General features: G+C 37.6%; 1 protein-coding gene across 12 annotated transcripts in view; it reads right to left on the reverse strand.

Annotated features, from left to right (window-relative positions):
• The window catches only part of NME8 (NME/NM23 family member 8), a 52,250-nt gene that overhangs the window by 16,773 nt on the left and 16,207 nt on the right, over positions 1-19,270 (reverse strand). For 7 of the 12 annotated variants that reach the window (XR_008526938.1, XM_054559293.1, XM_054559299.1 and 4 more), the window contains 3 exons: positions 18,505-18,597; positions 16,218-16,414; positions 7,124-7,299 (listed from right to left, as the gene is read on the reverse strand). Coding sequence is in view for 11 of the 12 variants with exons in the window: in XM_054559293.1 (XP_054415268.1) it covers positions 7,124-7,299; positions 16,218-16,414; positions 18,505-18,597 (466 nt within the window). In the remaining variant the exon portion in view is untranslated. The remainder of the gene's footprint in view (positions 1-7,123; positions 7,300-16,217; positions 16,415-18,504; positions 18,598-19,270) is intronic. The other 5 variants (XM_054559297.1, XM_054559296.2, XM_054559295.1 and 2 more) reach the window with 1 other exon arrangement.

Raw genomic sequence — 19,270 nt, forward strand, 5'->3', positions numbered from 1 at the left:
GGGACTCTTATGAGAGAGGCACTCAGGGAGAACCTCTGTCCTACACCATCTTCTGCTTCCTGCTTTTGAATGTTTGAGGGACATGATCTTTGGAGCTGTGCAGGTCATCTTGTGACAAAGAAGGATAAGTCAAAAGCACAAATATTGACTAAGATCTTGAACAGCCTTAAACTCCTTATCGAGGCCAAAAAACAGGAAATAAAGTGAATAAAGTAGAACTAAGCAAACAATTGTAAGGAAAGAATAAAACAAAGTATCATGCATGTTAATACAGTTTAAGAAATAATTTGCTTCAGAACTACCTCACAGAAAAAAAAGGAAAACACAGGATATATAGCTCTTGAAATTTGAAAAAGTGGAATCATATTAATTCTTAGAAGACACTGAAGTTTTTTTTTTAATTACTAATTTTGTAAAAAGATTTCTCAAATGAGGGTACCTGATGACCACAGTTTAAAAAGTGACAACCAATCCCCAAGCAATTGCCGTATAATATTAATAGCTTCTTGAAATGACTCACGATAAAAGCTCAGGAAAAATATTCAGGGAAGGTAAATCTGCATAAAGCTAAAGAAAGTAGATTTAATGGGATAGTAGCTCGATTGTCGATCCTTGAGAATCCTGGAGATTGCCTTCCCTAATTTGCACTCTCTCAGTTAGGTGATCACAAAGGAATTATAAACCAGGTGTAGAGAGGGTCCTCACCGTCCAACGGATAAATTGAAAAAATATTGGTGAGTATGCCTTATTTGCAAGACGGCATTGAGTTTCTTTGTTTCACTCTAAATTCCATGATGAATATAATAATAAATATTTTATTTCGCTTGCACTATGTCCATGAGAATTTTCAAACATCCTTTCAAGCATTCCAGTGACACTATCTGATGCCGTATTTGGTGACAGGTGTGAAGACACACAGAATTCCTGGTTCTAGATAAAGGTGGCTAGCAATTGCATAGAAGTTTCATGGAATAACCTGATGCATAAAAAATCATACTTCAAAGCCCCGAACACCTTGTTGACCTTTCTTTCTTTCTCTTTCTTTGTTTCTTTCTCTTTGTTTCGTTTTTTCTTTCTTTCTTTCTTTCTTTTCTTTCTTTCTCCTCTTTCTTTCTTTCCTTCCTTCTTTCTTTCTTTCTTTCCCTCCCTCCATCCTTCCTTCCTTCCTTCCTTTATTTCTTTTCTTTTTTTCTTTTTTTTGACAGGGTCTCACTCTGTCACCCAGGCTGGAGTGCAGTAGCACCATCTCAGCTCACTGCAACCTCCACCTTCCAGGTTCAAGTGATTCTCCTGCCTCAGCCTCCCCAGCAGTTGGGACCACAGGCATGGGCCACCACACCCGGCTACGTTTTCTATTTTTAGTAGAGATGAGGTCTCACCACGTTGTGCAGGCTGATCTTGATCTGGGCTCAAGCGATCCGGCTGCCTGGCCTCCCAAGGTGCTGGTACTACAGGCGTGAACCACAGCACCTGGCCCACACCTTGATACCTTATTTCTCATCAATCACAGGTAAATTTCTAAGTAAGGTGCTTAATAGTTAAATAAATGTGTAAATATCAGTTCATTCTTAGATATCTATACAATCTTGAAAAACAATTGAGCAAAAATAAAGGGAAAATATTTTGCAAGTATCTAAATAAATCAAGCCACAACCACCAACAACAAAAACTGAATTATCTGCAAAGGAACAAAAAATTAGCTGACAGCAGACTTTTTCTCTGGAATACAACTTTGTGCTCACAAATTTGATAATTCAGATAAATTGACCCATTCCTTGAAATACACTAAATATTAAATACCAAAACTCACACAATGAGAGCTAGGTAATATGATTAGCCCTATATCTATTAGATAAATTGAATTAGTCCTTAATAACATTCTGAAAAATACAGCACCAGGACTAGATTATTTTGCTAGTGAATTCTACAAAAAGTTTAAGGAATAAATGACACCAATTCTCTGGAAACAATTTATTTTTCTCAGAAAATAGAAGCAGAGGGAACACTTTCTAACTCATTCCATGAGGCCAAGCTTACCATAATATTCAAAAAGATATCACAAGAAAAAAAAACTAAAGACCAATAGCTCTCATGAACATAGGAGCAGAAATTCTTAACAAAATATTAACCTTTCAAATTTAACAATGTATAAAAAAGTTGCAAACCATGACCAAGCTGGATTTATTCCAAGTATGCCACGGTGGTTCAACATTTGAAAATCAATTAACATAATCTCCACTAATAGGATAAAGAAGAAAAGTCATATGATTATATTAGTAGATGCAGAAAAATCATATGACAAATTTAATACCAATTCATGATAAAAATTATTACCAGAGGAGGAATAAAGGGAAACTTTCTCAACTTACTAGAGAACATCTTCAAAAATCCTACAGTTAACACTGTCCTTAATGGAGAGACACTAGATGCTTTGCCTCTAAGATCAGAAAAAAAAGCAAAGCTACTCCCTTTCACTACTCCTCTTCAAATTCATACTGGAAATCTTAGCTAAAGAAATAACACAAGAAAAGGAAATAAAAGGTATACTGATTCAGAATGAGGAAATGAAATTGTTATTCTTCACAGAGGGCATGACTGTCTATGTAGAAAATCCCAAAGAATCATCATCATCATTGTCAACAACAACAACAACAACAACACCACCACAAAACTTCGGGCACTGATAAGAGAATATTATAGCAAAGGTTCAGGTTATAATTAATATACAAAAGTCAATTTTTTTCTATATACCAGAAATGAGCAATTGGAATTTGAATTTAAAGCAAAACAATTTATACTAGCACTAAAAAAGAAAATACATGGGTAAAAATCTATCAAAATACGTAAAGAATCTAAATGAAGAAAACTACAAAACTCTGGTGAAAAAAAATCAAAGATCTAAATAAATGGAGAGATATTCCATATTCATAGATAACAAGACTTAATATGAAGATGTCAGTTTTTCCCAACTTGATCTGTAGATTAAACACAATCCCAACCAAAAGCCCAGCAAGTTATTTTGTGGATATGGAAATTGACAAACTGATCTCAAGTTTTTATGAAAAGGCCAAAGATGTAACACAGTATTGAAGGAGAAGAACAAAGTTAGAGAGCTGATACTACCTGACCTAGCCACATTGATTAATGGAACAGAGAAGAGAGCCCAGAAAAAGACCCACACAAACATAGTCAATTGGTATGTGATAAAGTTGCAAAGGCAATACAATGGAGGAAGGACAGTCTTGTCAACAAATGGTGCTGAAATAATTAGAAATACCCTCTCAAAACAATAAGTCTAGACATAGACCTTACACTATTCATAAAAATAACTCAAAATGGATGATAGACCTATATGTAAAACACAAAACTATAAACTTTCTAGAGAATAACACAGAAGAAAATCTAGGTGACCTTGTGGTTAGCAATGAGTTTTTAGATACAACACTAAAACTGCAATCCAAAAAGAAATAACTAATAAGCTGGACTAAATTAAAAATAAAGACTTTTCTGTGAAAGACACTTTTAAGAAACCAAGAACCAAAAACTTGGAGAAAATATTTGCAAACCACATACATGATAAAAGACTTGTATTCAAAATAAACAAAAAAAAACCTTTCTACTCAACAATGAGAAAAACGAACAACTCAATTAAGAAATGGGCAAAAAGTATAAAGAGACAACACATCATCAAAGAAGATATAGAGATGATTAGTAAGCATATGAAAAGAAGCTCTGCATAATATGTCATTAGGGAATTGTAAACAAGGACAACACTAAGGTAATGTTATTTACCTATTAATGTAACTAAACTCCCAAAAACTGACAATACCAAATCCTGGCAAGGTTGTAGAGCAACAGGAACTCTGATTCATTTCTAATAAAAATGGAAAGTGATACAGGCGCTTTGGAAGACATTTTGGCAGTTTCTTACAGACTACACATACTTTTACAGCATGATCCTATACTCATGCTCCTAGATATTTACCCAATTAAATTAAAACTTACATCCACACAAAAACCTGCATATGAACACCTACAGCAATTTTCTTCATAATGGCTGAAAACTGGAAGCAACCAAGGTGCCCTTCTATAGGTAACTACATAAATAAACTTAGTTGCATACATACAATGGAATATTATTCAGTGATAAAAAGAAATGAACAATCAAGTCACCAAAAGACATGGAGGAACACAAAATGCACATTGCTAAATGAAAGAAGTCAGAAAATGTGGCACATATACACCATGGAATACTATGCAGCCATAAAAAATGATAAGTTCACGTCCTTTGTAGGGACATGGATGAAATTGGAAATCATCATTCTCAGTAAACTATTGCAAGAACAAAAAACCAAACACCGCATATTCTCACTCATAGTTGGGAATTGAACAATGAGAACACATGGACACAGGAAGGGGAACATCACACTTCGGGGACTGTTGTGGGGTGGGGGGAGGGGGGAGGGATAGCATTGGGAGATATACCTAATGCTAGATGACGAGTTGGTGGGTGCAGCACACCAGCATGGCACATGTATACATATGTAACTTACCTGCACCTTGCGCACATGTACCATAGAGCCTAAAGTATAATAATAATAATAATAATAAGAAGAAGAAGAAGAAGAAGAAGAAGAAGAAGAAAAAAACTTTCAGTTAAAAAAAAAAAAAAGAAAGAAGTCAATCTGAAAAGGCTATCTACTGGCCGGGTGTGGTGGCTCACGCCTGTAAACCCAGTACTTTGGGAGGCGAGGCGGGTGATCACTTGAGGTCAGGAGTTCTAGACTACCCTGGCCAACATGGGGAAACCCCCTCTCTACCAAAAATGCAAAACTTAGCCAGGCATGGTGGCACACCTGTAATCCCAGCTACTTGGGAGACTGAGGCAGGAGAATCTCTTGAACCTGGGAGGCGGAGGTTGCAGGGATCTGAGGTCACCCCACTGCACTCCAGGCTGGGTGACAGAGCAAGACTCCAACTCAAAAAATAAAAAATAAATAAAAACAAATATATATATATAATGAAAAGGCTATATATTGTATGATATCAACTGTAAGACATTCCTTAACATATCAAATAACAAAAGGATCAGTGGTTGCCAGGGGTTAGGAGAGAGAAAGAGATTAGTAGGTAAAACACAGGGGATTGTTAGGGTGGCAATTCTATTCTGTATGGTACTGTAATGGGAATACCTGACATTATGCATTTGTCACAATCCATAGGATGAACAAAATAAAGAGTGAAACTTAATGTAAACTATTGACTTTAGTTAATGACATTTTAACAATATTGGTTCATTAACTGTAAAAGTGTATCACAGTAATACAAGATGTTGATAGGAGAAGGTGGGAGGGAGCAAGTATATGGGAACTCTGTAGTATTTTTCTTAATTTTTCTCAAAATCTACAACGGTTTAATATTTTGGCTTGATTTTTCTGTAAATCTAAAACTGTTCTGTAAAGTCTATTTATTTAAAAATAACATGTATTTGAAAATATTATCTTTTTTAAATATTAAAAGACATTGAAAATGGCAAAAAGACAAAAATCTTCCAATAAAGAGAACCCCATGTCTAAATCATTTTACTCATAAATTCCAGTAAACATTTAAGATATAACTCCAATTCTACACTATCTCGTCCATAAAATAGGAGTGACTGCTTCTCATCTCACTTTATGAACCTGCATTACTCTGACACCAAAACCAGATAAAAACATTACAAGAAAAGAAATCAACACATATCCCTCCTGAATATAGACACAAAAATTCTCAACAAAATATTAGCAAATCAAATCCTGCAGTGTGTAAAAAGGATAATACATGACAGCCAAGCGGGATTTTTCTGGAGAATGCAAGGCTGTTTCAACATCAATAATCAAAATAATCCACCATATTATCAAAATGAAGGAAAAAACACAATCACATCAATAGATACAAAAAAAATTGAGGAAAACACAACATCCTTTCCTGATAAAAATTCTTTCCAAACTAGGAAGTGGTGGTAATTTTCTTAATCTGATAAAGGACATACACAGCTAACATATTTAGTGGTAAAAGACCAAATGCTTTTGCTATAAGATCAGGTACAAGGCAAAGATGTCTCCTCTCATCACTCCAATTGAACATCATACAGGACGTGCTAGCTAGCTGAATGAGGAAAGAAAACGAAATAAAAGGCATACAGATGGAAATGAAGAGGAACAAGTATGTCACTTTGCAAACCCTATTACTGCGTCTATCAATGATTCTCAGCCGGAGAGGTTTTGCCCTACAAGGGGCATTTGGCAACCTCCAGAAACATTTTTGGTTGTCACAGTTTGAGAGGTGGGGCGGGGGGGAAGGGGGGTATGATACTGACTTTTAGTGAGTAGAGGCCAAGGATGCTGCTACACATTTTACAATGCACATAACACAGTCAATCCTCCACCCTGGACAAAGAATGATCTGGCCCAAAATGTAAGCCGGTCTGAGGTTGAGAAATCCTGGTCTACATAGAAATGCCAAGGAAACTATGTCAAAGCTCCTAGAAAGCTCCAAGGTAGTTGGACAAGTCAGAGAATAAAAGGCCAATATATAAATATTAATGGTAATTATGTTTCCATATATTAGTTATAAAAAAAGAATGAAGTGTTAATTTATGACTTGTGTTCTTGTTCTGCCATATTCACTCTGCTATAAGAATATGGGGTGAGATTAAAAAGAACTAACTCTTTATGTGCCAGGTACTTTATTTGTGTTTTCTCATTTTAATGTTCTGAATTTTACGCGTGAAGAAATAAACTTGGTAAAATATCTTGTTCAAGTCACACTATCAGTTATAGTAGATCCAAGCTTTGAACTGGGGCATTTCAGACATAAAAGCTTTAAATCTTTATTATGTAATAATTCCTGCAATGTTAAAATCTACTCTAACAAATTCACAGGTTAGAAAATACGTTGTAAACTCTTCGGCTACAAATATGTTTTATTCACTATTAAGATATTAGTAAGTTAATATATTAATTTAAGGTGCGTTTTCTTCAATGTTAAATTTTAAAACAATGTCTTTAAATGTAATTATACTAGGGTTTATTCAAATCTCATCTATATAAAATACTTAAACAATTTATGTTTGATTCCCTACCTTTCCTTTCATGAAAGAGATTTGGTCGAAGTAATGCCAATGTCTTTTCTAATTTCATGCTTTTCATTTTTTTAAAATCGGGGAAGAAAGCATCCATGAACTTAGCAACATTAGTTGCATCCTCTTCAATGTCACAATGCTGAGCTAAATGTTGTCTTTCCAGATATTCTTGTAAACTGTCAAAATACAAAATATAATTTAAGATTATTATAAACTGAAGTTTATAACCATGCCAACAAATTAAAACTGATAATATGTTCAGAAATTACTAGAAGTTTAATAAAACAAAAATTAAATGTCATGTAAAGATAAATTGCATCTCCCTATTATATCCAAGAATATGATACTTAATTCAACTTTTTATTGAGCCCACTACAAAAATTACTTACATGATATTATCTATGTTTGACTTTACGAGAGAATAAACAAAGATCAAAATAAAATTTTGTGTTTTTAAGGAAAAATTTTTCTTTTCCCTATGTAGAACTTTCCAGATAGTTTTTAATTTTCTTTTTAATCTTGTCTTTGAACTAAGGGTTATCTAAAAGTGCATTTCATATTTTCAAATGAACATTTTCAATTACCTTTTTATTATTTCCAATTTTATTGGATTATAATCAGAAAAATACATGTGGTAAAATTTTGATTAAAAATTTGTTGAGGTATTCTCTGTGTAAAAGAAAAAATTATTTGTAATGTGTAAGGTTGTATATATGTTTATATTTCATATATTATAGATAATTTATTATCTATCTATCTATCTATCTATATATATATATAGTTTTTTTTGAGATGGAGTCTCGCTCTGTCAGCAGACTGGAGTGCAGTGGTGCAATCTTGGCTCACTGCTACCTCTGCCTCCCAAGTTCAAGCGATTCCCCTGCCTCAGCCTCCCGAGTAGCTGGAACTACAGGCGCGCACCACCAGCCCAGCTAATATTTTTTTTGTATTTTCATAGAGATGGAGTTTCACCATGTTGCCCAGGATGGTCTCGGCCTCCCAAAGTGCTGGGATTATAGGCGTGAGCCACCGTGCCCAGTCAACTTATTATATATTATTTATGGAATATGTATTTTTAATTCCTCTCATCCTTACTTATTCTTGTCTGCTAGCAGGTATTTTTTCCAGTTCTCCTTATTTTTCCAATAATTACCTCCGTAGGTACTTAGCCGTTATGTTGGTGGGGACATAATATTTTCTTTTTTTGGGTGCTTTATTGTCATAAATGTTGCCTTCTACATCATGTCTTTATCAAATTTAGCAATTTTAATGATCAGTGTTAATACTTTATTTTTCCTGGCTATTTTTTGGCCATCCCTTTATTTTCATCTTTTTTTTTCTAAACAGAATATAGATGAGAAAAGTTGTTTAAATTTTTTATTTTGAAAAAATTAAATTAATAGAAAAGTTACAAGACTAGGACAAATAACTCCCATTTACACCCTTCATCTAGGTTCACCAACTGTTAACACTGTCCCATATTTGTTCTCTCCATCTCCTGCTTTCATCCCCCAATGTGTGTGGGGGCTATGGGAGGCTGTGTGGGTGTGGGTGTGTGTGTCTTGGAAGATCCATTTGAGAGTAAGCTGCAGATATTTTAACCATTCACCTCTAAATACTTCAGGAAATATTACATTAATACAAAACTATTACCTCATAAGCAGTCCATATTCAATTTTCACCAATTTTCTAATACCATCTTATCTATAGTAATTTTTATATTAATCCAGGATTATATATTGCATGTTGTTGTCCCATCTCCTTAATTTGCTTTTATCTCCAACAGCAACTCAACCTCTTTTGTCTTTCAATAATATTGATATGTTGAAGATTCCAGGACAGTTGTTTGTAGACTTCCCTTCATTTTGGATGGTTTCAAACTATTGGATGGCCCAGTAGTTTCTTATTACATTCTGGTTATGAACCTTTGGCAGGAAAACTATCTTCATGAGCCTGCGTCCTTCTTGGTTCATTACTTGCTCCATCACATACGAGGTGTATGATGTCAGTTTTTCCCATTATTGGTGATATTAATGTAGTTGATATCCCCCCATTTTATCTACTGAAAAGCTACAATTTTCCCCTTATAATTAATAAGTAATCTCTGAGGACATTATATGAAACTGCGTATATATTTTTCACACAATATTTTTAAACCCATCGATGATTCTTGTGCACATCATGAATATGATGGTTTTTAAATCAGGTTTTTTTAACCTTTACCTAGTAACGTCTATATGTGATGGGAAAATTAACCTTTTCATAGTTAGCCTAATAGCCATACTTTTGACTTTATTTTTTTCATCTTACTTTATCTAGACTATTTATTTTAAATTGAGGTTTCTTCTTTTTTCCCCTTATTTTGCTGGTCTGAACAAGCTGCTCTTCATTCCATATTTTTCCCTTGTTAATGTGGAAGTTTTACTATACTTATCCACTGCATTAATGTTTAATGTCTTTTTCCTGCCCCTGTTGTCAAATGTGTATGTCCCAAATATTTCTTGCATTCTGACACACTATCTCCCAACTTTAATACTCCATTTATGCCCTTTCTGCAAATAAGAACCTCAAAATACAACTGTCAAAATACTGCCTTCTTGATCTTTGAACCATTTTGCCACATACACCCAGAAACTTCTAGGTTTTGTTGAGATAATTTAGAATCTAAAAGAATTTTCTTCTATTTCTACAGTCCTTCATCAGCTGTTATATTATAAAACCCAGAATTATGGACTGTATGTGTCTGTGTGTGTGTTCAGAGATTCCAAGGTTCACTGATAAGAACTGTTTTTCTTTTTTTTCCTCCCATATTTTTGATTTGGTTGAGTATATCCTCACATATTTTCCACAGAAGGAGTATATAGGTGATATATTTCTAAGTATGTCCTTGAAGATCTTCATTTGCTCTACCAGGGAAATATCTTAGCTTTGTAAGAATGCAGGGGTTGCAGTCTTTTTCTTCCAGTAGTCCTAAAATGAGCCCTATGGCAGTCAAGTATTTTTCCCTTGTAAGTAACTTATTCTCAATTGCTGCCAAGTATGCAGTTGGTGGAAGGGATCCACCTAAAGTGCAAGTGCAATTTTAAATCAGTAATAAAATCAATTAAAAGTCTGGTTGCTTTTTATCAGCACCATGTACCAGCACTCCTAAACAACATTAGTGATAATGCGCCTATGTACTTTTGGAGTTCGCACATATTCATTACTTATCCTTTCATAAGTAGTGTGCTGTACATGGTGCTCTACATAGAATCAATCCCAAAACAACAAAGCTATTGGCAGTATTGCAATTTCTGCAATGTACTGTAAAATGGGAATTTCACCTATCTTTTTCTATTAAACATAGAGTGGAGATCAATTTTGAGAACATCGTGGACAAATCTTCAAAAATTAAGGCTTTCGAAAAGCAAAAACTGTACTTCATTTTCTGTGATAGATTAATATATACAGACATACATGTGTTTTATTGATAAAAATATTAAACAATTCTTCTATCACTTTTTTCCTTTGGGACATTGTAACATTTATTTTTATTTTATACTCATATGTTTATATATTCAAAAGTCCATAAAAAGACTATTTTCTTTTCTTTGACTTTTCTTTTCTTTTTCTTTTTTTTTTTTTTTTTTTGAGACAAAGTCTCACTCTGTCGCCCAGGCTGGAGTGCAGTGGCGCAATTTTGGCTCACTGCAATCTCCGACTCCTGTGTTCAAGCAATTCTTCTGCCTCAGCCTCCCAAGTAGCTGGGACTATAGGCATGGGCCACCATGCCTGGCCAATTTTTGTATTTTTAGTAGAGACGGGGTTTCACCATGTTGGCCAGGCTGGTCTCGAGCTCCTGACCTCAAATGCTGGCATTACAGGCACGAGCCATGGCATCTGGCCCATAAAAGACTATTTTCATTGTCTGTATTTTTATGCTAGCATAATTGTTTGCCTCATTCAGTAACTAGTACTTAAAAATAATTTCATCATACAGAGGAAGAGGACGTTAGGAAGATGATCTGCTCTGGGTTTCAAACATATGAAGTATACAAGTGCTTACTCTGTCTGTCTGGAAACAGTGTGCAGTGTTTCTTCCCAGGATGTTCCTGTATTTGTGTGTGGGGTGGGGGTGGGGTGGCATCAGTTGAGGGTGGACTATTGTAAGCCCTTGCAATTGGCAGACAACTGCATTTGTTCTGGGAAAAAAATTCCCCCATTATTTGTTGAATTATAGTTTGTCCATCTGTTCTTTCTCTGTGCAGAGTTTCTCATTAGCAATTGATCCCCTCAGTATATTATCCAGATTGCAGACTTCTGCTCTCAACATGTCTGTCTAATTTTTTGTGTGTACTTTCAGCTATTTCTTGCATCTGACTTTCCATGTCATTAATTTGAGTCTCAAACGATGATCATACCAATTCTCCACTGAACTTATAATTCAAATCACAATTTGTATAATTCAAGTTTGAAAGGCTTTTTAAATGTATACCTAGCAATTGAATCTCAAGTCCTTTTTTTATTGTTATTTTATTTAAGGGTTTTTCTGTCTCTAAGCAGTTCTTTTTCACTAGACTTGTGTTGTGATTTTTGTACAGGCCTTCCTTTCTCTGGCTGCCAGTCTCCCTTAGGCAGGTAGTCATTTTTCCTTGATAGCTCACTGGGGCTTAGGTCTGATTTTTGATATGTGTTGGAAACCCTGTAGTTGGAAGGCAAGATGACCTCTACAAGCTTGTGCTGTAGAAGACAGTGGGTCATTATTCTTCTGCAGGGGCAATCAGGAAAAGCCCCCAGAGACCTAGCTAGGGCAAAGAATTCAATAATTCTACTCAGTTCTATCCTGGCCCTTTAGGAGTCAAGAAGTCTCAGTGAAGTCCACAAGTCTGTTATTCTCAGGGTCTGTGGTTGTCTGCAGGTCCTTGTTTTCTGGGGAGTTCAGGAGCTCCCCAAACTCTTGGTGGAGAAAACGCCACACCACCCTCATCTTCTCCTGCCCTGGGGAACTCAACAGAGCTCTAGACCTCACTGACAGCCAGCTGCTTATCAGTTAAGCTTTCCTTTGACTATGGAGAGGAAAGAAAGCTTTGCAGATGGGAGTAGAGTCAGGGTATAGAATTCAGACTTCCCTGATCCCAGAAACACTTTTAAGGATTACTTTAGGAATTGTATCTATTATGTTTAATTTAAATGAGAATATCATAAAGGAAAAAATTAAGCTCCCTACAGCTATGACATGTATAGGGACAAATAGAGAGGCTACTGAGAAGAGAACAGATATTTTCTATGGACAGAGGAATACAATATAGTAGAGGTGGTTGGAAATGTCACCTTCACTCTGTCGTAAAGACTTAAAACTGAAAGTGACCTCAGAGGTCGTCATCTAATTCTTCCCCATCTTTGTATCTCTAGGATTTGTCATATAGTAGGTCTTTAATAAATACTAGATGAATGAATCAACCATAACAGAATGAGTCAATGAATGAGAAGACTCTGCCAGTTACTACCTGTGTGACTCTGAGCAATGTAGCTAATGGAACCACACCTTCCTGATCTGTAGAAAGACTGGAAAGCAAAGATAAATTACACTATCCTTTGATTTCTTAAAACAGGCTGATTAAAGGGACAGACATGTAAATAATGTAATAAAAAGCCATCATGAAGGAAGCTGGAATGTGAACGACAAACATGGGTACCTCTGCCCGGTTTCCCTGGCTCTTCCCCCACCCTTCTGCAGCCACTGGAGCAGGCAGACCATCAATGGCGTGGAACAGAGTTTCCCCACAACATGTGAATTCATAAGCTGTGAGTGTTTGTCTCCATAGGAATAACCAGCCAATAAAGCCCTGGGACTCCGCTGCTCTGTACGCAGAGGGGTCACCAATCACTCCCAGTTCGATTGCTCTGCTTTTAACTTCTCTCCTGGCTCACCCTCTCCATCCCCACCACCCAGAGAGGAGAGTGAGCAGGCTGGGAGATAGGGGAGAGGGGGCAATAAAGAGTGAAAATGAACAACTGAATAAATTACACACGAGAGTTTTTTGTCCTTATTCCTTTAGATTCTGGACCTACTTGAAAGATGTCACATGGAAGTGACAGTGCCTTTCAGGCCCTCCCTCCAGAGCAAGAGCTGTGAAAATAAGAACAAGCATTATAAGGGCCAGGGGAAAGCTTCCCCTCTGTCCTCTCAAGTTTTACTGAAAAACCAACGGGCATCAACAGACAAAAAGTAGATTAGTTGGAGAAAAAGCAGACAAATTTGATTAACATGTACACAGAGAGAACCACAGAGTGAGTACCCACCCTGCAATGAGGTTCAGAAGCCTATAGACCAAGCTTGTCCAACCTGCAGCCCACTGGCTGCATGAGGCCCAGGAAGGCTTTGAATGTGGCCCAACACAAATTGGTAAACTTTTTTTTTTGTTTTTTGAGATGGATTCTCACTCTGTCGCCCAGGCTGGAGTGCAGTGACTCGATCTTGACTCACTGCAACCTGTGCCTCCCAGGTTCAAGCGATTCTCCTGTCTCAGTCTCCCAAGTAGCTGGAACTACAGGCATTCACCACCACACCCAGCTAATTTTTGTATTTTTAGTCGAGACTGGGTTTCACCATGTTGGTCAGGCTGGTCTCGATCTCCTGACTTCATGATCTGCCTGCCTCGGCCCTCCAAAGTGCTGGGATTACAAGCATGAGCCACCGCACCTGGCTCAAATTGGTAAACTTTTAAAAACATTAAGATATATATTTTTGCGAGTTTCTTTTTTTTTTTTAAGTTCACCAGCTATCGTTAGTGTTAGTGTATTTTATGTGTGGCCCAAGACAATTCTTCTTCCAGTGTGCCCCAGAGAAGCCAAAAGATTGGACAGCCCTATTATAGACCATCTGGCAAAACAGGTAATGGGAGCGGGGAGAAGAATTCTGTTGAAGGACAATAAAGGATGACTAGGGAGAATGAATGGACCAATGCACAGAAATTAACTTGTACACTATCTCTGTTCAGATGTGATTACATTCTTGGTCTTATAGGCAGGGGAAGAAAAACAATTGTTCTTGTTGGATCTGAGGATCTTAGGCAGATAAAAGAAATTCAGCTTCATCCTGTGCTTTGAGAGAGACTGCTGGCAGGGAGTGCTGGGGCAAGTCAGAGAGATTGTGAGGCTTTTTCAGTTCAGCATGTCAAAGCGCCATATTTTGGGTATCAGTTTCTGAGCCCCAGCACAACAAACAAGCATGCTCCACACTGTCCCATGCTGTCTTCTGTGGCCAGCTTGGGATAAACATGGGCCAAAGGCACATGGGGACTCTAAGTTTAGAAAGGAAATACTGTAGACTGTGCCAGAGCAAGGTGTACACATTTCATTTCACTCTGACCTTGGCCCCTACAGTGCTTGCCCTTGTTCTGGAGGGAGAGCTGCTGGCACTTCCTTCTGACATGCCAATTAACATGCCTAAATTGCCCACGGTGTCATGCAAGTATTGGACAATTGGAGCTTCTCAAAGCTGGATGTAATGGAGGTTTACTACCTAAACAATAGCCCCATGGAATGATGACTTCACTCGTTACATTAATGAGTGCTTCATAGAACGCTTTTTGTTTTTTGAATGGCTCAAAAATTCTAGGATAAAACCTGGTATCTTTTTAAACTTAACACACCCTACCCAACAAACCTTCCCTCAGCCCAATCATTCTTATTTTCCCTTAAAACCCTGAAAGTAACTGCTACTGTTCAAAAAGCTCCTTGCCAGCAGGATTTACCTTATGAGTTCCTTTATCCTGCATACAACTTCAGACTAATGATATTAGGATCTCCCACTTCCTAAAAATATGACATCACTAGGAGCCAACAGAGGTAGGCACCCAAGAAAAGCCACTACAATTCATTAATAAGTCAAGAAGGACCAACAAGGGACATTCTGGATAGTCTCAGCCAGAAAATGCAATGGAGATGGGCTGCCAAGCACGGGGAGACACATCCCAGGAAGGCTCAAGGCTCAGATAATCTAAGTATGTTCTTGCTCACCTGACTTTCTTTCCGGTGCAGCCTGACAACTGCTGTTTTACACTCTCCATTCTCTGAGTCTTCAGAGGAATAATAGGCACAAACAGCAGCACATAAAACCAACATTCTACAAATTATTTATATCCATTTTCTAATATTTTCAAATCCATCAACAAAAAATATACAACTGTTTTGTTCTCAGTAATTTGTAACCACAAAGCATCTAAAGTAAAAGTGCATGTTTCATGTTTTTAGGGCACCGGGAAGGTGGAAGGGGAAGGTGGGGAGATGGGAGAGGAGACTGAGTTGGGAGGGATTATACATGGCTCCAATACACCCTTCAAGCCCCAGCCCTTGTGGCCAGACTGGTATGCCCAGCTCTAGGAACACAAACAGGGAAAAGACCTCCCTTTCTAGTGGTCTTGACATAAACTTTCAGGGCAGTCATAGTGAAGGGAGCAAAGATCACCTGAGGGCCACAAAACTGACTATCCAGAGGCAAAACTCCTTATCTGAGGAATTTGGAAGTAACTAGACTTCCCTATTATTTAAAGCTGGCATCTGGTACCAGGCTTTAAAAAAAAATTATAAGTAACTAGAATTTCTATACATCTCCGGAACGCATGCATGTTCAAACTCATTGTGCAACCCTTGCTGACATCAAGTCACCAACATATCTACAAGTGCAATTATTTATCGTGACCTGTGTGGCTAATAAGGTCCAAATTACCTTAAGCTCCAGCTTTAAGGTCCATAAATATCCCTAAACAAAAATTCACCATGGCGAGCTCAGTCCTCTCTCACTGAGGAGCCCCGCTGCACTCTTCTGCAGTGCTCTTTCTATCTAACAAAACTTTCCTTTCAAACCTACACTGTCATCTGTAAATTCTTACTACCCTACAACCCACAAGGCAACTACTTTGTCCAGTGCCAGATATCTGACACTTCATCCGGCACACAGCTCTTCTGAATATACGGTATGTTAGGTTGACTGGAAGAAATACTTATGCCTTTAACATAAAAACATTTGCCCTTAGGTATTGGGGTGCCTACACTATGCTTCATCACCCAATAACACATAGCAAGTAACACAATTCCTGGTCTTGAGCTATACCTGTCTCGTTTGTTCTTCATCATTCCAGGTGTAAACTGGGCTTCGACCTCAGGTTGATCCTCAGATGGTTCGTTAGGTTCGGTGTCAGGCTGTGGTTCAGTTTCCTCAGAGGAAGGATTGTGTTTACTTCCTTGAGATACAACTAGAATATAGCTTAAGCCATTTGTCATAAAAGAGACAAACTCTTCGAAGTCAGGCTACAAAATAAAATGATAAACTGTTTCCTTCAGGCTCCTGAAATGGATGGACTAAAATGGTGGTCACTACCCAAGTCAAATGAAATCTTCCCTCTCCATGGTCCCTGGGCAAAGGAATGTTACTCTTATAAATCTCCTGTTAACAATACATTTTTATTGTTTGGGGGTTTTTATTTTTGTTTTTTATTGAAAAATAATTGCATATATTCATGGGGGACATAGTGATGTTTCAATAAAGAAAATGTATAATAACCAGAGCAGGGTAATTTTGTATCCTTAGAAAAATAAATCTCTTGGACCCCAAAATCACTAAGCCAAAGGGAAGAGTCAAGCTGGGAACTCCATCAGGCAAACGTGCCTCTCATTTTATTCCTAAATAAGATTGCTACAAATATTTAAAAAAAAAAAAAAAAAGGCTACATACCTCCCTCATAATTTGTCCACAAGGAAATTCCTTGTGGGCCTCAAGATCTTTACCCTAAAACAGTTCTGTTGGATTTCACCCTGGCAATGTAAATTGATAATTGATAGCTTATCTTCACAGGTGGGGGACAGAGGACAGACAGAGCCAAAAGTCATCCCGCTGCTCACCTGACACAAATGCACATCTGATGGCTTCCTCTGCTCAGTTGTTTATGTAAAAACGCAGATTCACTAAGCAAGACTAAGGCATAAGTGACTATTCCTCTATGTCATCTCACATGTAAATCGTGTATTCAGTGAAAGCCTCATCAGAGACTCAGAAGAATGCTATTGATTGTCTCTTATCTACCTAAGACCTGGAAGCAACCCTGCTTCAAGTTGTCCCACCTCTCCAGGAAGAACCAATGTACATATTACACATATTGATTGATGTCTCATGTCTCCCTAAAATGTATAAAATCAAGCTGTGCCCCTACCTCCTTGGAAACATGTCATCAGGGCCTCCTGAGGCTGTGTTATGGGTGTGTCCTTAACCTTGGCAAAATAAACTTTCTAAATTGATTGCAACCTGTCTCAGATACTTTTGGTTCACACCTTTAACAAATCTCTCCCTATCCCTTCCCAGTCACTAGTCTCCTACATTTTTAAGTGGCAGAAGTTCAAAGCTAGTAGGAATTTATCTTAAAGATAACCTAATAATATTCCCAAATTTAGGATGTTTCCAAGTCATCTACGGGGCTTGTTAAAACATATATTTCTGGAGCCCAATCCTACAGTTTCTGATTTAGTAAGTCTGAGGTGGGGCCCAGGAATTGGATTTTCTCTGAAGTTTACATTTAATGCGAATACAGTTGGCATAACCCTTTCTTTCTACACACGTGGAAGCTGGGGCCAACAGATATGGCATGAGTAGTGCAGTCAGTTCCACAAAGTGATGTCCAGTAGAATGGTATGTGATGATGTACATGCTCTTCTTCCCTTTCCAACACAGTAGCCACATGTGGATTTGAACACTTAAAATGTGGCTAGTGCAACTGAGACTTCACATTTTTAATGTAATTTAATCTTAATGAATTTAAATTCAAATGATCACATGTATCTAGTAGCTACCATATTGGACAGTTCATTTCTAGAAGTGAGGTCTCCTGACTCCCAAGCCAGTACACTTTCTAATACACAGCATTGCCTTTATTATATTATATCCCCAGACAAAAAAGAGTTGGTGGGGCAGGGAGGTGGCAGGAGTGGGGCAGTTGGGGTGGGGGCAGCCTGAGAGAAAGGCCCTTAGGTAAAGAAAAGATTAAAGCATTCTTGTGAAGCTTATGACAGAGCCTTCAACCCAGAATAAAAATCAATAGAAAAGGACTGGATATTCACTTCCAGAGGACTGATGCAGAGGCTCTTGGAGAGCCTGACATAAAGAGGTCTTCATGTCAACAAAACACAATCAGACCATCCAGTTTTGCTGGGCAGCCACTATTTCTACCAAAGATTTTTTCAGAGCCACTATCATTGGCATCTCCATGATATGGACACCAACAGGGACACCAGGAGCTTATTTTAGTTGTTCAGACTTACCAATTTGCTTTTCTGTAATAAAGATTTAAAGCTTATGGAGACCACTGTATTTAAACACATAGAGGATTTTTTCTTTTTAACTTTCATACCTGGTCTGCTATTCGACTATAGAAGTTGACAACTTGTTCTTCAGTGAGCACTGTCTTATGCTGTGCTTCTATAATAAATCCGGCTTTGGTAATCTTCAATTAGAGAGTAAGGTCAAATTCAGGTGTCATGGGATCACATGTAAAACAAGTTAAGTTTGTTTTTTGGGCTTAACAAACCACCAGCTTTCAATGCATTTTCTATAAGAACCTCAGCAAAATCTATAGGACACTTGGTTTGAAGTGGCTCAAAAATACACCAACTTTAAGATTTGACTGCTCTGCTGGATTTCAGACTTGCTTGGGGCCTGTAGCCCCTTCATTTTGGCCAATTTCTCCCACTTGCAATGGCTGTATTTACCCAATACCTGCACCCCTATTGTATCTAGGAAGTAACTAACTTGCTTTCGATCTAACTGGCTCATAGGCAGAAGGGACTTGCCTTGTCTCAGATGAGATGCTGAACTGTGAACTTTTGAGTTAACGCTGAAATGAGTTAAGACTTTGGGGGACTATTGAGAAACCATGATTGGTTTTTGAAATGTGAGAACATGACATTTGGTAGGGGCCAGGAGCAGAATGATGTGGTTTGGCTCTGTCCCTACTGAAATCTCACCTTGAATTTTAAACTCCCACAATTCCCATGTGTTGTGGGAGGAATCCAGTGGGAGGTGATTGAATTATGGGGGCTAGTCTTTCCTGCACTGTTCTCATGGTAGCAAATGAGTCTCATGAGATCTGATGGCTTTAAAAATGGAAGATTTCTTGC

This window comes from Pongo abelii, chromosome 6 (assembly GCF_028885655.2).
Source record: "Pongo abelii isolate AG06213 chromosome 6, NHGRI_mPonAbe1-v2.0_pri, whole genome shotgun sequence".
Lineage (NCBI taxonomy): Eukaryota > Metazoa > Chordata > Mammalia > Primates > Hominidae > Pongo > Pongo abelii.